At 43.6% G+C, this 27693-nt stretch overlaps 1 protein-coding gene across 3 annotated transcripts in view; it reads right to left on the bottom strand.

Annotated features, from left to right (window-relative positions):
* The window catches only part of LOC126259646 (uncharacterized), a 288662-nt gene that overhangs the window by 82547 nt on the left and 178422 nt on the right, over positions 1–27693 (bottom strand). For all 3 annotated transcript variants that reach the window (XM_049956576.1, XM_049956577.1, XM_049956578.1), the window contains exon 2: positions 6213–6341. In XM_049956576.1, the coding sequence (XP_049812533.1) occupies positions 6213–6341 (129 nt within the window). The remainder of the gene's footprint in view (positions 1–6212; positions 6342–27693) is intronic.

Here is a 27693-nt window from a genome sequence, read left to right as displayed (position 1 = left end):
TTGCATACCTAAGTACAGCAAAGAACGTTTTTCTAACGCTAGAGAGAAAATCTACGGAGAAAAGATTTTGATAGCGCACTTTTACTTGGATCCTCTATGATAAGTGGAAGTCCGGCTGACTTCATACCGCTGAGGAATGTTTATGGTCGCTGTCAACATTAGCTATCTACCAGTATTATGCACCGTTAACGATAAGCAGCCGTTTGTAAATATAGTGACGATTCGCCTGCGCTGTTGTGAGTAGTGATTGTTAGTATTATTTACAAAAATGAGCGAAGAGGCTGTAGGTTGTCCATGTAGGAAATCGCCATTTTCTTTCTTGTGACACATGTGCAACGCATTAATCTATTACCGCTGACTTTTTTTTATAAACCGCAAGCTGGATGTTCTGGGAGGAGGAGGTGGGGCTCGTCTCAGCAGATAATGTGTTATGAGCCGATCGCTACCATCCGCTTCCACTATCCTCCGCTCATGGGCCACGTAAACCTGTGTGATCAGTATATGAAAACCGGAAATAAATAACAACTAAAGTTCATGACAGTGTCTATGAAAGGTCGTTCCGAATTGGTAAAGTAATAGCTGCATATGAAACGTCATATAATAAAGTGAACCAAAGCATAACAATAGTAAAAAGAAGAAAGTACATAGCCTACTCGGTTGCAGGAAGAATTAATACTAGTTACATTTACACTCACCAGTTTACGATGTCAGTAATACAATTCCATCCAGTTTTCCTTCATTATCATAGGAATCAGCGCCAAAACCGTCGCCGTCGTCGTCGTCAAGAGATGGTTAATATGGCTCTGAGCACTATGGGACTCAACTGCTGAGGTCATTAGTCCCCTAGAACTTAGAACTAGTTAAACCTAACTAACCTAAGGACAGCACAAACATCCATGCCCGAGGCAGGATTCGAACCTGCGACCGTAGCGGTCTTGCGGTTCGAGACTGCAGCGCCCTTAACCGCACGGCCACTTCGGCCGGCCTTCGTCAAGAGAAATCATTAACTGGTCATTCTCATTTATAAATCCGTCTATAGTCTGTGCTTCTCTAATATGCTTACCAACATGATCTACTTTCTTCCTCCATGAGGTGGCGCCTACAGTAGCAAGACCTTCAGGTAGCATCCTTTCCATTTCTGCTATCGTAAAAGTCGTGGTATTATTTCGAACGTAATCCTTGACATCACTCCAAATAAATTCATTTAGGTTGACATGGTACTAACAAGGTGATAGCCTACTTACTATATCACCCAGTTCCCTTGCAACTTCATGTATAACATATGCAGGAGTCTCAGACTTATTATGTTTCACAAGTGACTATAACAGCAGCTTTGTCATGCGCATGTCCGTAGCAAGGTCTCTCGCGTGTAGCTACTGCACCTTAGTTTTTTTGAGGTCACTGGTTGTTGGAGTTTTGTCTAATATCACAGAATGATAAGCTGCATTAACCCTTACAAACACTGTCGGAACACTAAACTTGAGCATCAGATTTTTAAATTAGTGGAGAAATCGTAGGTGATCCACATCCTCGTGACATTTACGGGTTTCGAAAAACAAAACGTCATTCACGCACAGATCCGTTTGAAGAACCTGCATGGGCCACAATTAAACGCGATCCTCTTCCCATTGTCTGATGACCGCTACTGTTCGGAGTATCATCTGAACGCATTTATCATCTGCTTCCCCAGGGTGAACCCAGGTTTCATCTAACCATATAATTAAATGTATATCCTTTCCTACAGTTTCATGTAAGAAAATACAACGAGCCGCAACAACATGAACTCTTTTGAGCAACAGTTTTCGTCCGTCTAACTTTTTAAAGCCGAAGCCCATACTTTTTAACACCATTTCAAGTGACGTTTTCACCCTTGAGGAATGTTCACGTTCTTTCAAAGAAATTAGGAACTTCGCTATTGAGTATTATTTCCTGCGGTAATATCCGTAAGTGTGCTGACGAACTGCATCGATTTGGAACTAACCAAGATGTGTGACTGGACTAGGCTGCTTTGTTTTCTTTGCAGGGGTTTTGTTCCACACAGTTTACTTCACTATCTTGCATGTGTTGAAGTAGCACCCCTTTCCTTACAATGGCTCTTTGAGTCCTAGTTTCACTACGGTCGCAGGTTCGAATCCTGCCTCAGGCATGGATGTTTGTGATGTCCTTAGGTTAGTTAGGTTTAACTAGTTCTAAGTTCTAGGGGACTAATGACCTCAGCAGTTGAGTCCCATAGTGCTCAGAGCAATTTTTTTGAGTCCTAGTTTTCCTGGTACCATACGCTTTAAAACTTTTATCAGCAGCAATAGACGCATGCCTAGGAACAGAAACAAATTCTTTTTCATGCTGGTAAAAGTCACCCTCCCTATATAGCAGTTCCAAAACTTCACTGTTCAACGGCACTCCACGATGCCACCGATTGTCAGTCTGTGAACGACGTCGGTTTGGTGCTATTATTAAATAAACTGTAGTCGAGGCGGTAGCACAACTATATAGAAACAGGCAGTCGCACACCAACACACAGTGTTTACGCAGAAGCAACAGCATGGCAGCGTCGACGCTGGAAAATGTTCAAGTGTGTGTGAGTTCCTAAGGGACCAAACTGCTAGTCTTATACACTACTCAAACTAACTTATGCTAAGAACGACACATACACCCCTGCCCGAGGGAGGACTCGCACCTCCGGCGGAAGGGGCCGCGCAGTCCGTGACATGACGCCTCAAACCGCGCGGCCACTACACGCGGCGTCGCCGCTGGAGCCGGCTTTTGTTGCTGTACCGTAGTTGGTTCAGAAGAACAGCACCTCGCGTTTCTCTTTTGTTTGTCCGTCATAATGCCAGCTTTAAGGCGCTTGTGGAGTGACCTTGAAGTGACATATTTCAGCGATCCGGATACATAAAACGTAGGAGACGTCTACTGGGAAGGCTCCCCATGCTCGACAATGTGCACTGAATCACGTGGTCCGAAAAACTTGTGACCGCACCAGCATTTGACCCTGCCGTCGGATCTGCCACAAATCGCCGTCCATCCCGCCCTGCAGAACAGACAAGCCTTCGATGTCCACGTCCTGTGATAAGAGGTGGACGTGCAATACCTTTTCGCCCAGTTGTGGTTTCACCGTCTTTCAACCACTTCCTACAGATGCTCTCGACAGTACCACACGAACAGCTTCGTCGTTTATGGGATGCTCGTTCCCAGTCCCAGGTCTATAAGAATCTGCCTTCCGTCGATGCCATCTACGTCTGTGTATTTCCTCATTTGTGGACACTGTCTTCGCTTGCTATGATTCCCCGTTCGCTTCTGCTCCACTTACTTGCTTTTCTTGCCGCTTGACGTCCCGCAATACTACCAGGCGACATTCAGTGTCTCGGTGCGTAGTGGTGTTAATGTTTTAGCTGGTATTGTAGTTTCGTGCTAGTATGTAAAGCTGCAGGAAGGGTTATGGTAACATAAAATGTACTGGGCAATTAGAAGAAACCAAACCAGAGTTTCTTAGCATAGGCAATATAGAGTAAAAATTCCTTGGAGAGCAGAGAGCATGACGACATAATTCACGTGAAACCATGTTAAATATTGTGCAGACAAAACGCAATGCGCTGTTTTAAATCGCATTTACTTGTCCACACAGTGGCTGGAAGAGGCATCCGGAAATAAGGGAAGTTCACTCACGAAGAGTTACTTGTCATAAAATAGGCAAACTTCTGGCGAGAAGTCACCCTATGAATAGCAAAAATAATCGAAGTTAACGAGACGAATACCACACGCCGAAGTAAAAAGAGACTACAAACCACAAGAACTTAAAATTACATGCAAACTCCGCAAGCCACTACACGGTGCATTCGGAGGGCACCTTGTACCACCGTTATTCAATCTCTTTCTTGTTCCACTCGCAACGAAGCGATGAAAAGGTGACTATCCATTTGCTTCCGTAGGAGCCCACGTTTCTTTTATCTTGTCTTCACGGTGCTTGGGCGAGATGTGCGTTAGCGGCATTAGAATCGTTCTGCAGTCCATCGCAGATGCCGGTTCTCTTTCTCAATAGTGGCTCGCAAAAAGAACGTCGTCTTCTCTCAAGGGATTTCAACTGAATCACGAAGCATATCCGTAACATTCGTGCTGATCGAACCTACCGGTAACAAATCTAAAAGCTCGCGCCTGAATTGCTTCGATGTCTTAAAACCGACGTGGTGAGGACCTCACTCTGTCAGCATTCGCAAATGGGTCGTCCAAGTGTTCTGTACGCAGTCTCCTTTACAGATAAGCTACATTTTCCTAGAATTCTCCGAATAAACCAAAGTCGACCATTCGCCTTCACTACAACCGATCTCGTGTGCTAGTTAGTTAGTTAGTTAGCTACATGTTCCATAGCTCATATGAACGATTCTTTCATAGAAATGTGGAACCAGTCGTTTACAGGATGCGTGTGCATGTTTAGTGTTAATATGAAGGCACACATTATTTGGCAACCCCACTCATACAAACACAAATAAAAACTAGTTGCCGGCCGTTGTGGCCGTGCGGTTCTAGGCGCTTCAGTCTTGAACCGCGTGACCGCTACAGTCGCAGGTTCGAATCCTGCCTCGGGAATGGATGTGTGTGATGTCCTTAGGTTAGTTAGGTTTAATTAGTTCTAAGTTCTAGGCGACTGATGACCTCAGAAGTTAAGTCGCCTAGTGCTCAGAGCCATTTGAACCTAAAACTAGTTTTTAAATTTTTTTACATGTTACCAGTTTTTAAATAGAAATTCATCCATGCAGCAGAATTAGTTGCCTGGGAGAGATGATTTTAGATTATATTTAAAACTTGTTTTGCTACGTATCAGACATTTTATGCTACTGGACAAATGTTCAAAAATTTTTGTCACTGCACGTTGAACTTCTCTCTGGGCCACTGACAACTTTAGCAATGAATAATAAAGGTCATTTTAGCCTCTACTACTGTAGGTATTGACATCACTGTTCTTCTCAAACTGTGATGGATTATTTATGACAAATTTCATTAGCGAACATAAGTACTATGACGATGTAGTTAATATGTCTAGCTCCTCGAGGAGGTACTTACGTGACCTGCGTGGATGAATAGTACATCTTATTCTTACTGCTCTCTTGCTTTTGTGCAATCAGTACTTTCTTTCTAAGTGATAAGTCATCCCGGAAAATTATTCCGTAAGACAGTATTGAGTGGAAATATGCAGAATATGTCAGGAGGTTGATTAGTCTGTTTTCAAGACTAACAATTATAAAGAGCAAAGGTAACTGCATTTCACTGTTTGAGAAGCTCCAGTAATATGTTTCTTCCAGTAAAAGTGTTCATGAGTATGTGCCTCCATAAATTTGGAGCATTCTACCCTTTTTACTGGCTACTGTTCATGTGCTACATCAATTTATTGTTGGTTTGGTTGTTGTACAGAATTGAATACAGTGTGTTTTCTCAAATTTAAGGGAGAATCCATTTTCAGAGAACCTCTCAATAACTCTTTCAGAAACATCATTAATTATCCCTTCTGTTGCTTAGTCTATAACGGTATTTATTATAACACTGGTATCGTGAGCAAAAAGTACAAATTCTGCTTGTTAAATGCTAACTGGTGGGGGGGGGGGGGGTCATCATCTTGTTCCATTCCATGTCTCTTTCCAACGTTGTGCCTACATTTAATCCACTCTGCTGCGTCACGTAGGCTATCACTAATACTGTTTTTGAACATTATAGCCGGCCGATGTGGCCGAGCGGCTCTAGGCGCTTCAGTTTGGAACAGCGCGACCGGTACGGTCGCAGTTTCGAATCCTGCCTCGGGCATGGATGTGTATGATGTCCTTAGCTTAGTTAGGTTTAAGTAGTTCTAAGTCTAGGGGACTGACGAGTTCAGATGTTAAGTCCCATAGTGCTCAGAGCCATTTGAGCCATTTTGAACATTACAGTGTTGTTTTTCCTACTCACCTTCAGTAACTTACATTTTCCCACATTTAGACCTAGTCAACATGTATCCTACTGCAGCAACTAGGGTCGACACCAACAAAGCTAGCAGAAGAAACTTGAAAACGGCATATAATCAGTGATGAACTAATGGGAACGCAGTGGCGCCTGTCAATAATAGACTAGCAGCCTACGAACAACAGCAAGATGGAGTTTGTTGACAAACAATTTTTTTTTAGGAATTTTCTGTTGCTCGCGCTGTAGTTAGGCAGCGTCAGCGCTCTTATGCGTGCAATACTCACTTGCGACACGCGGACACTTGCGACCCTGTACGGCCGGCGAGGCGTCGTGCACGCACACGCACAGCGACGTGCTGTTGGGGAAATGTCTGCACGCCGCCTCTGGCCCGCACGGCGGCGCGCACTTGCTGCCTGTAACAACGGAAAACACTGATTTATCCAGGGCGCTTCTGCGCAACTGTGAAGGACAAAATACGCCAACGAAACAACAGTCATTGGTGAGAGAAATACAACTACAACTTGGTAGCGATAACACACAATCCACGGGTCACTACGAGGCGGCTTGAATGTGCGAGTGGGGTTAGCGAAACGAGTGTGATTCGAATGGCAATTCCCATGTGTTTCATCCTTTCCACATTACGCTTTATCAACAGCTCAGTGGCAGTGATCAAAGTCGGTTGCAAGTTCCGAATGGCGTCTACGAAAACTTCGAAATGACGCACCATGCACTACTGACCAGCTGAAAATCCGCGCCAGCCGAGAGATCTGCATAAACGGCGACACTGATCTGTCAACATTTGCTGGGGGCTATTTGAGACTCGTGGCGTTGGTGCCTGTTATGTCGTTGAGACTCTGAATAGCCACAAGTATCTGGCGATAACTGGATCGCTCGTTCGGTAGACACAAAATAGCCTGTGCCTTTACCAGACGCAATACCTACGGCCTTTTATCTGAGGGAAAGACTGAAATTTGAGGTTTACAAGGAAATGACAATGACTCTCGATGACATGGAACATCCAACGTGCAGCAGTGACTGCGCGTAATCGTTTTACTGTATGTTCAGTGCTCAAGGTCAACACTTCAAGTGCCTAATATAATAGTGATAATAATAAACACTTGAACTTTACCTGGGTTCCGTGTTTACTTATAAAATGTAAAGCAGAGCGAATTTGTGAAGGCCCTCTTGTGATGGCGGGACAGTGGTTTGCTGTGACGCTATCTCTATGAAGTTCTCTACAAAGACTTTTCTCACTACTACAGAAAAAAAGTATTCTGTTTCATAATGAAAAGTGAAACGTATTGTAATTTGAAAGCTCTAAAATAAGCTATAACCACCGAAAATATATTCAGAACGAGGGCGGTAATATATCCAAGGGCGGTTTTCACTAAATTGTAGAGGACAATATGGATCATCTTGGATGCAATAAACGTAAACTTAAACCATTTAAATATTACCGATTAAAGTACTACACAAAACTGTTGACCAAGTTTTTATTTTTCGATAAAAATAGACTGAAGGAATAAAATTGGAACACCAAGGAGGAGTTGTGTGACATAAAAGAAAGGCGGTAGGCGTGTATCTACATCTGGAAGATGAAGTACGAGTATATTCAAATTTCTCGCCAGTCGCATAAGAGCGGCACTAGTAACGCCATTATGAGTATGCAAATAAGGTTTGCTTTAAATACGTGCTATAACGGTCGTGAGTGTTAGTTGCCTTTGAGACTGGAGGTATTGAGTTGATATTAGTCAAGAATGTCTTCAAGGCGACAAAGACGCCATTATCTGCAACTCACTTAGTTTGAACGAGGTCGTGCAATAGGGCTACGAGAAGCTGGGCGTTCCTTCAGAGATACTGCAGAAAGACTTGGCAGGAATGTAGCCATCGAACACGATTGCTGTCAGCGCTGGTCACAGGAATGTAAGGCGCAAGACTGGGCTCCGGACGATCACACGGCACTACCGGGGAGGAAGATACGGCATTCGGTGCATGGCTCTGGCGCGTCGTACTGAATCTGCAGCAGCAATTTGAGCAGCAGTTGCACCACAGTGACACTACGAACTGTTACAAATCTGTTACTTCAAGGGTAGCTTGGACTCAGGCGCCCTGCAACCTGCATTCCACTGACCCCAGGCCACCGGCCCTTCCGGCTTTAGTGATGTCGAGCGAGAGCTCACTGGAGAGCCGAGTGGAGATCTGTTGTGTTTTCTGATAGGAGCTGGACCTGCCTCGGTGGCAATGATGGCCATGTGTAAGTTAAAACGAGGCCTGCAAACAACTTTGTGTGCAAGGTAGACACATTGGATCTACACCTGGAGTTAAGGTCTGGAGTGCGATTTCGTATGACAGCAGGTGCACTCGCGTGGTTATCCGACACACCCTGACTGCAAATTTGTATCTCAGTCTGGTGATTTGACCTGTTGCTCTGCCATTCATGAACAGCGTTCCAGGGGGTGTTTTCCAACAGGATAACGCTCACCCACATATCCAACATGCCTTACAGAGTGTGGACACGTTGCCTTGGCCTGCTCGACCACCAGATCTGTCTCCATTCGAGCACATATGGAACATAATCTAAGAACAACTCCAGCTATATCCACAAATATCATTAACCGTCCCTGTATGGACCTAACAAGTGCAACAGGCAGGGAACTCCAACGCACAAACTGATATCCGGTACTTGTACAACGTAATGCATGGATGTTTGCATGTTTTCAGCAAGTATTCTGACGATTACACCGGCTATTAAAGCACCAGCATTCCACGTTTACAATGGCTTATCTCGCGCTTACATCAGCGTGTGATCTGGCTGGCAGTGTTAATCACCTAAATATTTTATTTTAATATATTCCCGAAAGTTCCTTACTGCACCTTAATTATTTTTTGGTGTTGCAATTTTTGTCCCAGTGTATATACATGTTGACATGCTGATTTGGTTTCTGTGATGTGAAGTAGAAGATGGACATGTTTAGCGATAACGGTCCAACACATTAATGTGTTGTTATAAAAATCTTGTGGTAGCGATGTCGATTTTAGTCATATGAAACGAAGTACCGGGAAAAAAATAGTTAGTTCCTAGCTTCACAATGTTTCGAAGAGGCCCATTATAGAAGTACACTGAACGAGTTTACAAAGGTTTTGCAGTGGAGCAGACTCGTACTCGGAACTTGGGTTCTGTGGACGAAGCCCTTGGCAAGTCAGCTAACTGGGAAAGTGTCACGCATGCCCCGGCCTCAGAGATTTAAGTCTATCAGTACTTCCCTCCGACTTAAAAATTTTACGAATGCGGTGATTTTTCCTACTGTCGGCTGTGCAGTCCTCGATAATGAGTAACAGCACCTGGTAATCGTAAATGGCTGGAAGAATGGCCACTTGGGAAGTGAAGTAATATGGGGAGAAGGAGCTTGATGACAGCTTCAGGGGAGACTTGCAAAAGAAGGTACATGCGGACGCCATGGGGACTAGATCTGGTACTATAATTACGGGAGAGGTGTATATGCACCACAATTATTTAGAACAATCCTTGAAGAAGTATTATTGTCATCGACAGATAAAAAACAACGTTATCTCAGCGAGGGGCGATATACGAAAGGAAGAGTACGTTTAATGTTGTGTACTTACTGATATAGAAGCCAGATGATCGTAAGAAGGCGAAACAAAAAGATTATACCGAAACGCCTCGCCGACATTAGAATCAGTAGACAAGAAAGCTATTGTGGAACTCTCTACAATCCACCTGAAGCGATTTCGGAAAACGACAAAAAATCTAGTGCGAGTTACTGGACGGGAACTGGACCTCTCATCCTCCCAGATAAAATTCGTTCTCAGACGACAGTTTAATGCAACGACGTGTACTACACAATGCGGTCTGTCTAGCCGAATTCCGCGATGTATAAATTGTAATAAGACCCTAGCAAACCTGAAGTCCTATCCTTTCTTTTCTCCTTTATAATTTACAATAAGTCTTTTTATATGGTCTTGCTCAAAATTTCTTTTCTCCTTTTTAATTTGCAATGAATATTTTTTAATACGGTCTTGCTCAAAACGGCACTTACGCGCTAAGTACCTGTGCTTCAGTCTAGGGCCCGCACCACAAAATTTAAAAGAAATGAAGAAAGATAAATAATCCGTAGCATCTCAGATTGTAGTAAGACCTACAACAATATCTTAGAAGCAAAATTAGGAAATTCAAGGGTTTTAACACAAGTTATGAAAAGATGATGTGGAAAACTAAAAAAACAGTCCGGAGAGGTGGGTTTACAAATTCTCTGGAAAAGGTAAAAGATTGTGACTAACACCGAGGTCGCTCTAAGAATGAAACTGGCAGATGTTACCACAAATGACAAGGAAGAAAGGTCATTTTCAAAACAGAAGTTGATAAGAAAACAGTTTTCGAACTCTCAAGTTAGGAGACGGTATCAAAGTTTTGGCTTCACTCATTACTGAAAGTGATATTTTAAGACAGCTACATTTTGAGAATATTAAAAGTAATTTCATTAGTATGAAGTGCAGGTGCGAACCAATTAGCCATCTAGATCATTTGGAATTTTCAACTTAAAGGTAACTGTTTTGGAAAGAATTGTATTTAAATTAAATACGAGTAGAATTTACTTGGTTCCATAATTCATTTTGCTATCCTGCATTTGGCCAACAAACATATTTCCCTTTCATTATTAAGTTATTTTTAAAACACAAATACTGTTTTATGCACGGACATGACCACAACTATTTGTTGTTGACCTCGTCTTTAATTTTTAAACACATAGCCAGACAAAAAATTAAATCAGCCAAAAGGGGAGGAGGAAACGATGAGAAACATTACAGGTTGAGAGGGTACGTGATGTTACTGAATTGGAAAACACTGCAAAGAACTTGTCAGTATACGCCTATATACAAGTATGACGTTGCATCCCTCTGGCCGGGGTGCATCTACTGGTTCGTTTGGGAAGGGTATAATAAATCCGTAGTAACGCCTCCTGAGGCAAGCTGGCCGCCAACTGCTGTAGGTCGTTTTTGGCATCCTCGATACTGTCTCTGGGACGCAGTTGACGTCCTACCAGGTGCCACGCATGTTCTATCGGGGGAAAACCTGAGGATATTGCTTGCCACGGGACTACCTCAACAAGGGGCAGACAGTTAATGAAACATGTGCCATGTGTGGACCAGAACTGCCTTGTTGATAAAAGGCACCACGATACTGTCGCATGGCAAGTAATACAAAAAAACGCAGAATGTCCTTGACGTACTGTTGTGCTATTAGAGTTCTTTCAATTATTAACAGCCGTGACCTGAAATATACTATGGCTTCCCACGCCTTGGCGCTAGAGGGAACATCGCTCTGCCGTTCCAAAGCATTGGAAGATTGGCCCACTCGTCCAGTCGTGTAATATTCAGATTTGTGGGTCATTCAGATGTGACAGTGGCTCGATGTTGAACGGTATGGAAATACGAGGACAGGAAAACTCGTCGGCAAGGTACCAGTAGACTACATCTGGTCACGACAAGCCAGGATCGCCATATTGTGCACTAAGTACATCGTAATCTCTTCAGATCTGCGACTGCCACCCGTGAACAAGCAATGGACTTCCTGGAACACCCCGCCATACCCGTCGAAGACGTTCATCTGGGGCAGTGCGGAATCGCGCTTCATCTGAACGCAGTGCGACGCCATTCATCAGTGGTCCATGTTTGCCAGTCGCTACACCACTCCAAACTCAGCCGTTTGTGTTGTGGAGTTAACAGCAGCCCACCTTTGGTACGGCAATTCCAGTCTCCGACCAATGGTGTGGCGAGTTTCAAGGTGTCTACTGCGTGTTCCCGGGTGGCAGGCGCAGATATGAAGAAGTTAAGTCCACAATACGACGACCCTCACTTGTCGTGATCAGATGTGGCCAAGTGGTACCTTGACGTTGAATATTATTGTCCTTGTATTTCCGTACAGTCCAACATCGCTCCACTGTTACATATGAATGACCCACAAATCTCAATATTACACGATTTGACAAGTAGGCAAAATGTGTAACCATAATCAGGGCCCTTTCAAACTGTCAGATGCTGAAAACAAGTACCCGCCATCTCAAGATCATGTCTCCTTCACACTGACCAGCCGACACCTGACGCCCTTTACAATGAGGTGACAAAACTCATGGGATACCTCCCAATATCGTGTCGGACTTTCTTTTGTGCGACTTAGTACGGCAACTGGACGTGGAATGGACTCAACTAATCGTTGGAAGTGCCTTGGAGAAACACTGAGCCATTCTGCCTCTATAGCTGCCCATAATTGCGAAAGTTACTCCGCTGTAGAAATTTGTGCACTAGCTGACCTTTCGATTATGTCTCATAAACGTTCGATGGGATTCGTGCAGGGCGATCTGGGTGGCCAAATCATTCTCTCGAATTGTCCAGAATGTTCTTCAGACCAATCGCAAACAATTGTGGCCCACTGACATGGCGTATTGTCACCCATAAAAATTCCATCATTGTTTGGGGACATGAAGTCCATGAATGATCGCAAATTGTTTCCAAGTAGCCGCACCAGATCCCAGTCCATTCCGTGTATACACACTCCACACCACTATGGAGCAACTAACAGTTGGCACATTGCCTTGTTGACAACTTCGGCCCATGACTTCTTGGGGTCTGTGCTAAGGCTGTCGATAAGATAGCGATACTTTTTCCAAATGTTAACGATATAATTATCGGCAACGTTTCTCCTGAATAATCGATATCACAATGAGAATATCTAGCGCCGATATTTTTATTTTATGTTATATGTTTTTCACAATTTTCGGTACGTATTTAAAGTTATTCTTTTGAAATTGTGGTGGAACAATTTACTTTCACCGTGTGAAGGAGTCTTACCACTTTTTGAGATTTCATCACATCCGATCTTCATCTTCGACTGCGTGAAGCAACTATAAGTAACACAAAAGAAGAAGTTCGATTGCACTGGGGTGTGCTGATGACAATGGAATAACAAGATTTATGATGTGAAGAAACAGCACATTAATAGTGATAAAAGCAATTTTTAAGGCAAGTAATGTGCTGTTTTCTCAACATCGGCGTTCTTCAAAAATAGTTGCTGAAAATGATGAACAAAAATCTAAGTGACAAGATCGGTCTTTGCGGTGGGTGAAGACATGTGAGGGGAAATGCTGTAGAAACTGCAACGTTTAGCTTCACCACACAGTTTTGACGCCACAAATGCTAGGACGCTGGCGTTGAAGAAAGAAAAAAAAAGCAGGGAAGTCAACATGAAGTGTTCCGCAAAAATCCGATATGTGATGAAACCGAGCGACGGACCCATCGGAGACACATTGTATTGTGCCACTTACATGCAGTTACCATTCACGACTCACGCCCCGTCCTCACAGCTTTACTTCGTCTCCTCCTTTCCAAACTTCACAGAAGCTCTCCTCGGCCAAGGTCCCGAGTTCGAGTCTCGGTCCAGCACACAGTTTTAATCTGCCAGGAAGTTTCATATCAGCGCAGACTCCGCTGCAAAGTGAATATCTCATTATGCAGTTACCATTGTTAGCAAAGTTGTTATCGCCAAGCTCGAACGTGCATCGTTTTCCTTTCAATTCTTGCTCTAAGGGAACAGGCAGGCTACTTGTTTGTTGATGTACAGAATATCTGATAAAAAATCAATACTTAAACATACAGCTCTAAAACCGGCAATGCATTTACAGTGTGAGGCCGTTATGGTGTTAATTTTCCGTCGATATATCGATACTTTTCCTCAAAGTACCGAGAGCCGATAGCAATATTTTCTTAAATAACGATATACATATCAGATTCCCGATGTGTTTAAAAATATCTACAGTCCTAGTCTGTGCAACACTCGAATCCTACCATCAATTCTTGCCAAATGAAATCGTGAATCATGTGACCAGACCAAGGTTTTCCAGTCGTCTAGGGTCGAGACGATAATGTCGCGAGCCCAGAAGAGCCGCTGCAGGCGATGTCATGCTGTTACCAAAAGCACTCACGTTGGTCGTCTGCTGCCCATTAACGTCAAATTTCGCCGCACTATTATAACGGGTACGTTCGTAGTACGTCTCACATTGATTTAAATCGTTATTTCACGCAATCTTGCTTGTACGTTAGCACTGAGAACCCTACTCAAACGCCGCTGCTCTCGGTGGTTATTGAAGGCCGTCGACAACTGCGTTGTCCTTAGTGAGAGGTAATGCCTGAAATTTGGTACTCTCGGCACACTCTCGACACTGTGGATTTCGGAATACTGAATTCTATAACGATTTCCGAAATGGAGTGTTGCATGCGTCTAGCTCCAACTACCATTCCGCATTAAAGGTCTGCTAATTCCTGTCGTGCAGTCAAAATCACATCGGACACTTTTTCGCATTAACCACCTGACTGCCGACAACAGCTCTGCCAATGCAATGCCATTTTATACGCCATGTACGCGATACTAGTGCCATCATTATATGTGCATATCACCAGTTCATATCTTTTGTCACTTTTTCTTTTTTTCAGGCAGCGTTTTTTTATCAAAAGTGGACACGCTTGTTGAGAGGATGTACTTCATAGCGATATTAGTAAATCATGTTGAAATATTTTAAAAATTTCATCAGTTTATTACATAATGAATTGTAAATTAAAACTTTATGTAGATAAATAATAAACCATAAATGCTGCGTTTTAAGTTTTCGATTCGAAAACTGCTGTTAAGTGCTACTTTTGCTCGTTGGTTATCACAAAATTTGTCTTGGGGGTCTGGATCACACGTTCAGGAGTCTGCAGATTCTAAATACGGCCCTGGTCTTGCTGGTCTGATAGTAACTTAATTATTCAGCTATGTCAACTCGTAACAAGAAGTGTTCAGTCAGAACTGAAATGAATTGTTGTGATACGAATTATAAAGCAGTTTCGGTGACAGCTCCATGTAGAGGTAACAGAATTAGAGGGCGTTGCGTAAGAGAAGTGGATTTACAGCTCACAAAAATTTCGTTGCACTATCATCATGAGAAGGCTGGTCCAGATTTCTGAATCGGGTATTGTTCCCCTTCCTTCGAAGCCAAAGGAGTGGGAGCGAAAGCTGACGCACTTTGTTTTGTTTGCGGTCTAAAAGGATCCTTTCAGACGGTCGTGTAAACGAAACGCGATAGCCATTACGGGGGCTTCGGCGGAAGCGGAGTCTCTCACCCACCAGCTGTCAAACGGATGGCTGGAGCATGGAACGCTTGTTTAGTCGAGGGGCGCGGAAGCGGTTGCTCGTGAACCGCCCGACAATGACAATGGATTTCCTACTACAGAGGGGCTTTGTTGTGAGTGCCCAAAGTACCGGAACGAAGGACGGCACGACTCTCGACGTGAAGGAATTACTGTACACGTGAAAGGTGGCTCGCCGTATTTCTTGTATCCGTGCTCACCAGGACCGAGAAGGCAACACGAAGCCAGAAGCGATTCTCAGGCGGAATACATGAAAACAATATATCTTGTATTTGATTTCTCCATATTAGATTCAGGTAGGAGACATCTTTCACCTCCCCCCCCCCCCCCCCGCCCTTCATCCGTCCCCCTACCCACCACTGCAACACCCGTCCGCTAACACAAGAATTAATAAGTCGGTATTTCTGAAACATAATAAAGCAGCAACAAATGGTTCAAATGGCTCTGAGCACTATGCGACTTAACGTCTGAGGTCATCAGTCGCCTAGAACTTAGAACTAATTAAACCTAACTAACCTAAGGACATCACACACATCCATGTCCGAGGCAGGATTCGAACCTGCGACCTTAGCGGTCGCTCGGCTCCAGACTGTAGCGCCTAGAACCGCACGGCCACTCCGGCCGGCTAAAGCAGCAACAAGTCATTGCTGTAGAGCATCATTTTTTTCATTGTTTTACATGCACATCTAAAACGAATGAGTCTTTAGGTATTTTTCTACATCTACATCATTCTCCGCATGCCACCTAACGGTGTGTGGCCGAGGGTACTTCTCGCACCACAAACTGATTTCCCCCATTCTGTTCGCAGTTCCATTCACCAACGGCAATGATTGTCGGGAAATCTCTGTATTAGCTCTAATTTCTCGAATGTTCACGTCGTGGTGATTAATATATATGTGGGAGGAAGTAACATGTTGTCCGACTCTTCCTGGAAAGTGATCTTTTGAAATTTCAATAGTAAACCTCTCCGTGATTCATAACGCATCTCTTGTAACGTCTGCCACCGTAATTCGTTGAGTGTCTCTCTAAAGCTCTCGCGCGGACCAAACGATCCTGTGACGAAACGCGCCGGTCTTCGTTGGATCTTTTCTATCTCCTCTATCAACTTGGTGAGGATCCTATACTGATGTACAGTACTCAAGAATCGGTGGAACAAATACCTTGTAAGCTACTTCCTTCGTGTATGAATTACATTTCCGTAAGATTGTTCTTTTGAATCTGTCTGACATATGCTTTTCCTATTGTTTGTTTTTCTGTGTTCATTCCATTTAAGCTCGTTCTGAATAGTTACTTCTAGTTATTTTACAGTAGATACTGTTTCCAGCAGTTCCTTATTAGCAGTGTATTGTAAAGTAGTGCCTTTTTTTCTATGTACGCTAAATGTTAGATTCAGTGTCAACTGCCAGTCCCTGCGCCATCCATCAATTCTCTGTTGGTCATTCTACAAATCTATACTGTCTTGTGATAATACTACTTTGTTATAGAAAACCGGATCAATTGTGAAGTGTCTTAAAGAGCATCCGACGCTTTCCACTAGATCTTTTAGGAGTAAGCAGACATTTTAAACAATAACAGTCCTGTCACAATTCTCTGGAATACTCCGGAAACCACTTCTACATCAGTCGATTTCGTTCTGCCAAGAGCGACACGTTGAGTACTATCGCCAAGGAACTCCTGAATCCAGTCGCAAATCTGGTCCGATACTTGATATTCTCATATTTTTTCACTAACTGGCAGTGCGGGACGGTGTTTAATGCCTTCCTGAAGTCAAGGAACATGTCATCAAGCTGAGCGCCACTATCTTGAGCGCTATGGATCTCACGGAGAACAAGAGCGAGTTGAGTTTCAAAAGATCTGTTTGCGGAACTCATGTTATTCTTATTTAGGAGAGTTTCGTTCTCCTAAAGCGTCATAATTCTTGGACATAAAACATATTCCTAATTCTACAACAGGTTGACGTCAAAGATATAGGTCTATAATTGTGTGCTTCTGTCGTGCAGCCCCTCTTGAAAACGGGACTGACTTGCGCTTTCTTCCAGTCGTTAGGTACCCTTCGTCGCTACAGACGTTTACGATTAAACTGCTGCTAGGAGGAGAGCAAGTTCTTTCGCGCAATGTTTGAGGAATCTTAGAGGTATCTCATCTGGTCCTGATGCTTTTCCACTATTAAACAGTTGTAGTTGCTTTTCTATTCCGCGGGTTCGGTTCCCGTCGGGGATGGGGATTTTCTCTGCCCGGGGACTGGGTGTTTGTGTTGTCCTCAACGTTTCATCATCATCATCATCATCATCATCACCACCATCATCCTCATTCGTGACAGTGGATAGATTGGACTATGAAAAAAAATTGGACTGTGAAAAAATTGGGACTTTGTACGGAAGCTGATGAACACGCAGTTGAGCGCCCCACAAACGAAACATCATCATCATCTGTTCCACGATCGATTACCTCAGTATCTGCCATTTCGACTTTAATACGATAATTGACAGGAGGAACTGTATTACTATCTTCCGCTTTGCTAATAAAGTTCACTGTGGGCACCACATCTAAGGGGACGCACGTGAACCGGTGTACAGCTTCCACTCACAGGATAGTGCCAACTTTTACTGATAACTTTTATCCTTAGACTAAATAACGTTCTTTATTCATTCTAATGGAGAAATAGTCACTCTGCGAGCTTTAGACTTGAAATGGCTACATACAGTGTTTAAAAAGACGTATACTGCGGGAGTTAGGATTGGTCCAAATTATTAGAAAAGGTTCCCATAATTATATGTCCGGAAACCAGTACCTGTTAAAATGAAACAGGATTCAGAAGAGACGGCACAGTAAATTAGTACAGTACATACTGCACATGGGGGCAAACGCAAATCCTCGAGTAATAGCCGAGGTGAGGCACCAGGATTGTTTCAGTAACAATGTACGGCCAGACATTGTCGGTGGCAGATTCTCAGGGTCATAGACTTTCCCATGTAGATTAACAGGCGCTATTTATCACTTATTGCTGCGCGGTGAGTTACCAGAGCTACTAGATAACGTTACATTTGCAGAAGAACGACTGCGGTTTGTGTACGACATTTTCTACGGATCTTGCGACAGTACCTCAGTGCAGCGTTTCGTGAGCAATGGATTGGTCGAGATGGTCGAGTAGCATGGCTTCCCTGTTCACCGGAACTGAATTTGTTGAATTTCGGCGATGGGACACACAAAGGTATTGGTGTATACCCATCCCATCGAAAATATGCAGACGTTACAGGAGCGTGTGACCAATGGATGGGACGCAATCCGAACGGAGCCAGGAGTACTTGAAAGAGTGCATGATTCACTGCGAAGAACAGCTGAAGGATGTACAGTATTAGGATGCGTGGTAACTTCACGCAGCACTGCTTGTGGTACCTACTACGAAACAGACAGATGGGAATGCGCGAACAGATTGACCCATACTTCAACAAGTATTCGGTTCCAGACAGATCATAATTTGAAGTTTTCTCCTGACTTGCCAGTACTACATCCTGTAAGAACATGTGTAGCTTTTTTTAAAAGCATCCTGTACAGATCTCGCCAAAAATCCGTCTTCATCTATATTCACATCTACACCCACATACATATTCTGCAAATAGCTGCGAAGAGCATGGCAGAAGATACTTTCCATGTAAGCACATATGAGGCTTTCTTCACGTTCCATTCCCGTAATGCGCGCTGGAAGAGTAACTGCTTGAATGCTTCTGTGCGCACTGAAATTAGTCTAATTTTTTCTATTTGGGAGCCATGCGCAGGGAGTTGTAGTTTACTCCTAGATTCTTCAATTAATGCTGGTTCTTGAAATTTTGGAAGGGAATAGTTGTTCATTTTCAAAGGCCTGCCAATTCAGGTTTTTCAGCCTTCCCATGAGTCCATCATTCTCGCTTCATCGTATATGTTCAGTATCCTCTGTTACTTATATTTGGGTCCATATGTGGGTCCGTCATACTTCAGCAGTATTCTAGTATAGGACACTCAGGTGTATTGTAAGCAATCTGATTTATAGACGGATTGCATTATCCTAGCATCCGACCAATGAACCTAAGTCTGTCATCTGCTTTACCTACGCCTGAACTTCTGTTGTCACTTCGTTTTATGTCGACATAAACCTTTATACCAGGTATTTGTACGAAATGACTGATTCTAACAGTGACTCACTGATATAGTCATATTACATAATTTCATTCTTTAATTCCAGTTAATGATCACAAACAATCTGTCGTCAGACTATCGATTTCGGTCCATAATGACCATCTTCAGGTCTCTCTCTGAAGCAGAAGAAGCCTTAGCATTATCCGAAACGAATATCCTAAAATAGATGATTTCAGACCCCTTCTTTGCCTAGTTCGTCATCTTAGCTAAAAGTACTCATGCAGGTGCTTCTCCTTCCTGCAAACCTTTTTTTAATTTTCGGCTAGGACACATCCATATTTCTTGTAGTCATATATGCCTCATCAGCTTTGCATTTGTGATCCAGCCACCTCCGCTTTTCCGTTTCGCGCTTCCTGTTAGTCTCTTCTTACATCTCTTGCCTGCTTCATTTGGAGTGTTTTATACTTCCTCCTACAGTCAGATAAATTCCATATCTATTGCGTTACCCAAAGATTTCCTGTGGGTCTTGTGTCTTTGCCCTCGTGTTAGCTACCATCAACTAACCGTCTATGAAAGATAGCCATTCGTCTTCTGTTGTGTCCCTTTCTGCTTTTTCAGTCAGTAGTTACACTATGCTCCCTTTTTGGCTTTCAATAAGCTTTGGATCTTTTTGTCTTATCCGGATCCAGTTCCCTGAAATTCCCTACCTTTCTGCAATTTCTTCACTTTTAATTTACACAGAATCTACATCTGTCCCTAAAAATGTTTTGCAGCTTAAAATCTGGTTTCGAAATCTCTATATTATATTATTAATCAGAAACCTTTCGATGTCTTCGGATCTCTTCCAAGTATTCAACCGGCTTTCGTGATTTTTGAATCACATTTTATCTATGGTTTACTTCATGAAATAAAATATATAATTTTAATCAATGAGAAAAAACATCCATGCGAAATAGGAATTGAGATTAATTATCAACGAGATGAAAAAGTCACAGAAGCTCATCAAAGATGGTTATAACATGTGAGTCTTCAGGTTTTCGCGGCGCAATGACTGCTCCATTAAGTTTCGGGAATGCAGCCGCATGTATTCTGCTTCTTCTTCTAATATTTCGGCTGTATACCTTTCAGCCATCTTCAGAGAGAGCCGTACGACTGACGCTCCAGCGCTCGCTCCATCCTTTTAAACTCGCGGACCGCGCCACTGCGCATGCGGCCACAGATAAACAAGGCGCCAGTGATGTTGATTGGCGGCAAAGACGTACAATATGCATGAGTTACGTCTGTGACTGCGCATTCGAGCCATGCTGGGAGGTCGATATATTACTGGGAGCTGAACTGTAGCGACGTCTTTGTAAGTTCAATATTGAAAGTGCCGGATTCCATGATTTATCTAATGTGAAACCGCTGTCTCTATTAATTAAATTCTTTGTCAAGCGGATTTCAATGGCCTCTTTTACTACGGAGTCCCAGAAAGATGAAACAGAAGCCAGAATTTCGACATTTTCATATACCATAGAGTGACCAGAAGCAATACAATGCTCTGCCACAGCCGATTTACTGGGTTGTAAGAGCCGAGTGTACCTGCGATGTTCCGTACACCTCTCTTGGACTGTACGATTCGTTTGTCCGATGTATGAAAGGCCACATTCGCATGGTATCTTGTAAACTCCAGGCTTGCGGAGTAGTAAGTCATCTTTAACGGAACCCAGGAGTGCAGCCGTCTTCGCCGGTGGACGAAAAATCACTTTTACTTTATGTTTAGTGAGGATCCGTCCTATTTTGGATGAAAGGCTTCCCACATACGGCAGGAAAGCCATGGATTTAAATGTTTCCTCATCTTCTGCATTCCTTATGGACACCTTAGGTTTTATTTGTAGTGCCTTACGTATCTGTTGTGGAGAATACCCGTTGTCCTCAAAAACTCTCTTCAGATGTAAAAGTTCGTCTTTTAAACTACTTTCATCAGATATGACGTGTGCTCGGTGTACCAAAGTTCTTAGAACACTACTCGTCTGCGAAGGATGGTGACAGCTATTTGCATGTAAATATAAGTCCGTATGGGTCGGTTTCCGATATACTGCATGACCCAAAGTGCCATCTTCTTTGCGCCGAACCAAGACATCCAAAAATGGAAGACATCCCTCCTTTTCCACTTCCATTGTGAACTGAATTTGTCCATGGATAGAATTCAGATGGTTTAAGAAGTCCTGCAATTTGTCCTCGCCATGGGGCCACACTACAAAGGTATCGTCAACGTACCTCCAAAAAACTGTAGGCTTCAAACTAGCAGACTCCAGGGCCTTCTCCTCGAAGTCCTCCATAAATAAATTGGCCACCAAGGGTGACAAAGGACTACCCATGGCAACACCGTCAGTCTGTTCAAAAAAGTCGTTATTAAATAAAAAGTATGTGGAGGTCATCACATGGTGAAACAAAGCTAAAATCTCCTTATCAAAACTTTTTCCAATGAGATCTAAAGATTCAGAAAGAGGTACCTTAGTAAATAGCGACACTACATCAAAGCTGACTAATAGATCAGAGGTGTTCAGTTTCAAAGATTTTAATTTGCCAATGAAATCTGCAGAGTTCCTTATATGATGATCACATTTTCCCACAAGCGGCCTCAATAGTGACGCCAGGTGCTTGGCACAATCATAGTTGGGAGAACCAATATTGCTCACGATAGGACGTAGAGGAACGTCTTTCTTATGGATCTTTGGGAGTCCATAAAGCCTTGGAGGCACTGCACCACTTGGTTTCAGTCTTCGTATGACTTCCGGTGGAAATGGGGAGGCATTCAAAAGCGACGCCGTCTTCCTTACCACCTTGTTGGTGGGGTCCTTACTGATCTTCCGGTACATACTATCATTCAATAAGCTGTATATCTTATCATGATAGTCGTCACGTGACATTAAGACAGTGGCATTACCTTTATCAGCAGGCAGAACCACCGTTTCGGTATCTTGGCGGAGCATACGTAGTGCAGTCCTCTCTGCCACAGATATATTCCTTCTTTGTGGGCGAGCCTTCATAACAGCTCGACACGTTTCGCGTCTTATTTCATCTGCAGAATCCGTAGAAAGTGGTCGGACAGCTTCTTCAACGGCACTGATGAATGCAGGTATAGGCAAAACCTTTGGCGTGGGTGCAAAATTCAGTCCTTTGCTTAAGACCATCATCGTAGCATCGTCCAAATCTCTATCCGTCATATTAATGACGGAGCGTCGAATGATACTTTCTTGCTGTGGAGATGGCTCAAGTCGGCTGAACTTTGCAGTCTGTCTTGATGTCGCTACCTCACGAACCCAGTCTGATTTGGCCCATGTTGTACCATCTATCCAGTTCCAAGAGTTGCTGGGTAACTCCACAGACATCTTCAGGTGCAGACGATAAAGTTCTTGAGAAACAAGATCCAGCTTCCTTCGTGTAAATCGGATCCTCTCCTTAACGATAGCAGAGCCAGCTTTAATTAAAATCTTATTCATGGAAGTCGATTTTATAAAATGTACTAACCTGGCAAACTTCGGAATAATGCCATGGTCACGGCACCTCAGTAAAAAACTTAAAGAGCTCAATAATCTCGCTCTCAAATGTCGTAGCTTGTCCAATCGTCGAACACATAAAACCATCTCCTCCCCGAAGAGGTACTTGATGTGAGTCTTCAGGTTTTCGCGGCGCAATGACTGCTCCATTAAGTTTCGGGAATGCAGCCGCATGTATTCTGCTTCTTCTTCTAATATTTCGGCTGTATACCTTTCAGCCATCTTCAGAGAGAGCCGTACGACTGACGCTCCAGCGCTCGCTCCATCCTTTTAAACTCGCGGACCGCGCCACTGCGCATGCGGCCACAGATAAACAAGGCGCCAGTGATGTTGATTGGCGGCAAAGACGTACAATATGCATGAGTTACGTCTGTGACTGCGCATTCGATCCATGCTGGGAGGTCGATATATTACTGGGATGTCTTGGTTCGGCGCAAAGAAGATGGCACTTTGGGTCATGCAGTATATCGGAAACCGACCCATACGGACTTATATTTACATGCAAATAGCTGTCACCATCCTTCGCAGACGAGTAGTGTTCTAAGAACTTTGGTACACCGAGCACACGTCATATCTGATGAAAGTAGTTTAAAAGACGAACTTTTACATCTGAAGAGAGTTTTTGAGGACAACGGGTATTCTCCACAACAGATACGTAAGGCACTACAAATAAAACCTAAGGTGTCCATAAGGAATGCAGAAGATGAGGAAACATTTAAATCCATGGCTTTCCTGCCGTATGTGGGAAGCCTTTCATCCAAAATAGGACGGATCCTCACTAAACATAAAGTAAAAGTGATTTTTCGTCCACCGGCGAAGACGGCTGCACTCCTGGGTTCCGTTAAAGATGACTTACTACTCCGCAAGCCTGGAGTTTACAAGATACCATGCGAATGTGGCCTTTCATACATCGGACAAACGAATCGTACAGTCCAAGAGAGGTGTACGGAACATCGCAGGTACACTCGGCTCTTACAACCCAGTAAATCGGCTGTGGCAGAGCATTGTATTGCTTCTGGTCACTCTATGGTATATGAAAATGTCGAAATTCTGGCTTCTGTTTCATCTTTCTGGGACTCCGTAGTAAAAGAGGCCATTGAAATCCGCTTGACAAAGAATTTAATTAATAGAGACAGCGGTTTCACATTAGATAAATCATGGAATCCGGCACTTTCAATATTGAACTTACAAAGACGTCGCTACAGTTCAGCTCCCAGTAATATATCGACCTCCCAGCATGGCTCGAATGCGCAGTCACAGACGTAACTCATGCATATTGTACGTCTTTGCCGCCAATCAACATCACTGGCGCCTTGTTTATCTGTGGCCGCATGCGCAGTGGCGCGGTCCGCGAGTTTAAAAGGATGGAGCGAGCGCTGGAGCGTCAGTCGTACGGCTCTCTCTGAAGATGGCTGAAAGGTATACAGCCGAAATATTAGAAGAAGAAGCAGAATACATGCGGCTGCATTCCCGAAACTTAATGGAGCATGGTTATAACAACTTGTCAGTGTCCACAGATGTGGAACTACTGTGCACTCACTGGCAAGTGTTCTGTGCAGAAAACAACATGCCTCATTCCGGACTGAGCTGCTGCATCTTTCTTCTTATACGGATGAGATCAGTTATGCTTGCTTCTCAAAAAAAGGAAATCAGAGAAATCTGAAGTGAAAAAAGACTAGCAAGACGTATATGATGCCGTTTTGAAACTTAACTTTCTAAGGGGTAAACGTGAAAGGTAGGGAAGTTCCCATGCCAAAACTTCTGGAATTGAGAGGCAAGATATGGAGGGGAGAAGGGAAGGAAATTTATGGAAAGCGAGTGCAGAACGAACGAGTGGAGTTAAAGCGCAAAGGGGAACTGCACTGGCTTACCAAAAGTATGTGAGGAGGACATTGGGTGTGATGTAGGTCGTCAGCTGCTGAAGTCTGTGGTGCATTTGTCGCCGTACGCTCCAGACAGAAATGGGATCCTGAAGCCCCAAATTCAAATCGGTGGCTGTGTGGCAGCAGGCCATCGATCACACCGTACGGCTCTGCGAAGGCGACACAACGTTCGTTCGGCAAACATTTGTGATCCTTCTGTACGGCGGTTTGCGCATGTAGAAACACAGTCTCTGCAATACTGAAGATGCGCCCTAGGCACAGTTGATTTCGAAAAAACGAATTCCTATGAAATTTCCGAAATGCCCTCATACCAACCTGATATCGATTAACTCGCGACGTCCTGCCGTATTTACCACACACTTGCTCAGGTATCGATATAGCTACTATATCGTATTTATCCGCCGATACCAGCGACTTTTCATTAACTGTGTTCCCTATGCGGGAATTATAGCAAGTGTACGAATGTATGTTGGTGACAAAAACGACTACACATGGAAGTTCGGGTCTTGCCGTGAAGCGTGTACGGATAGCCAAAATTGTGTAGTCGATCGCTCGTGAGATGCGGGAAATCTGGGTTTGAGTCCCGACCCTGTACAAATTTTTAATGTTGTCATTCCATTCTACAGTTGGAGGTTACCAGTACTAGAAACTGTGAATACATTTCCTGTAAGCTCAGGTATCGTCCGTCGTATGCTACTCATACACTGCACTGCGTTTTATTGGCAGAACATTTAGAAAATCTAACAGATTTACTAAAGAAACTGCCTAGTACTACGCTTGTCCGTCCTCTTTTGGAGTACTGCTACGCGGTCTTGTATCCTTACCAGATAGGATTAACGGAGTACATCGAGAAAGTTGAAAGAAGAGCAGCATGTTTTGTATTATCGCGAAATAGGGGAGAGAGTGTCACTGACATGTTACGGGATTTGGGGTGGACATATTTAAAACACAGGCGCTTCTCGTTGCGGCAGAATCTTGTCATGAAATTTCAATCACTAACTTTCTCTTCCGAATTCGAAAATGTTTTGCTGCCGCTGATCTGCATAAGGAGAAACGATCATCGTAATAAAATAATGGAAAACAGAGCTCGCACAGAAGGATACAGGTGTTCGTTTTTTCCTCGTGCCGTTAGAGATTGGAATAATAGAGAAGTATTGTGAAGGTGGTTCGATGAATCCTCTATCAGGCACTTAAGTGTGGTGTGCAGAGTAGATGTAGTTGTAGAATGGGACAACCATCCCCATGACCTTTGCTCTTTCAGTTAAGGTTGAAATAAAAAGATTCACCGCTAACCGATGCCTAAAAGAAAGAGAAACTCTTGTGTGGTTATTCTCATTTATGTATTCAAGCAGACATGAAACAACTCCAAACATGATTTCTGAAGTCAGTACCGTTGATAAGCATTTAGCGATCAGCAGATTCAAGTTTCGCAGCAAATGTGAATTATTTCTTTTAGTGGTATGTAACGAAATACAATACCAACGATTGTAGTTAACCTATTCCTATATGTACGTACACACTTCGCAAGCCAGCATGTGGCGTATGGCAGAAAGTAGCTAGTACCGCTACTGGTCATTGTTCTTCTTGTTCCACTCGCACATGGAGTGAGGGACACTTATTTCTCTTGCCTACGCAGTGCTTACGCGAAATGTGCGCTCCCACAGTAGATTCGTTCTGGAGTCAGCAGCAAATTCCATTCCTCAATGTTTTCTCAATAGTGTTTCGAGAAAAGAACTTCATCTTACCTACAGGAATGCCCAATTGAGTCACGAAGCATCTCTGTAATTCTCGCGTGTTGATCGAATCTATCGGTAACAAATCGAGCAGCGCGCCTCTCGATTTCTTCGATGTCTTCCTTTAATCCGACCTGGTGGGGATCACAAACTCTTGAGTGGTCTCCTTTATACATGAGCTACCACTTTCCTAAAATAATCCCAACAAACTGAAGTTGAGCATCGCCTTTCCTTCTACCAACCTTATGTGCAAGTTCCATTTCATATCGCTTTGCAACGTTACTCCTAGATACACTGAGGTGACAAAGGTCATGGGATACCTCCTAATATCGTGTCGAAATTTCTTTTTCCTGGCGCAGTGCAGGATGTCGATGGCTAAAAAATGGTTCAAATGGCTCTGAGCACTATGGGACTTAACATCTGAGGTCATCAGTCCCCTAGAACTTAGAACTACTTAAACCTACCTAACCTAAGGACATCACACACATCCATGCCCGAGGCAGGATTTGAACCTGCGACCGTAGCGCCGGCCGAAGTGGCCGTGCGGTTAAAGGCGCTGCAGCCTGGAACCGCGAGACCGCTACGGTCGCAGGTTCGAATCCTGTCTCGGGCATGGGTGTTTGTGATGTCCTTAGGTTAGTTAGGTTTAACTAGTTCTAAGTTCTAGGGGACTAATGACCTCAGCAGTTGAGTCCCATAGTGCTCAGAGCCATTTGAACCATTTGCGACCGTAGCAGTCGCCCGGTTCCAGACTGAAGCGCCTAGAACCATTCGGCCACTCCGGTCCGCCGAAGTTAAGTAGTGCTTTTGAGTTTGTACATATGTACTGTTTATGTTTTCCTTTCTTTTTTCGTTTATAAATGTATAGCTATGGTGTTCTTTTAATCATTGACAAAAGGTCTTCTTAGGCACTTGTGGGTTTTATTGTTGTTCTGAAGAAGGTGTAGTTATCTACGCCGAAACCTGGGTTAACACTTAACACTAGGTGCTTTTTTCGCAATCGAGGCGGGTTTTTAGTTTTTTAATGCGTATTTTTGTCATCCGTATGGAAAAGTCTTTGCGACGGCCAGATAACAGCACATGTTTACGATCCTCCCGCTTGAATGACTTTTAAACGCGAAATTTAGAACATCAGCTTTCCATTTGCTGTCTTCTGTTGCCATACCGGACTGGTGTCGCCGCTGGTACAATCAGAATTTAACTACACGTGCTACGCGTGCCAGACTGACCGTAAAACAACTTTATATCTGGTTTCCCAACACTACTGCTGCGTCCCACACTCGCCAGTCCGCC

This window comes from Schistocerca nitens, chromosome 5 (genome assembly GCF_023898315.1).
Source record: "Schistocerca nitens isolate TAMUIC-IGC-003100 chromosome 5, iqSchNite1.1, whole genome shotgun sequence".
Lineage (NCBI taxonomy): Eukaryota > Metazoa > Arthropoda > Insecta > Orthoptera > Acrididae > Schistocerca > Schistocerca nitens.
The sequence above is the reverse complement of the archived record's forward strand: the minus strand, read 5'-3'. Positions and strand labels throughout refer to the sequence as shown.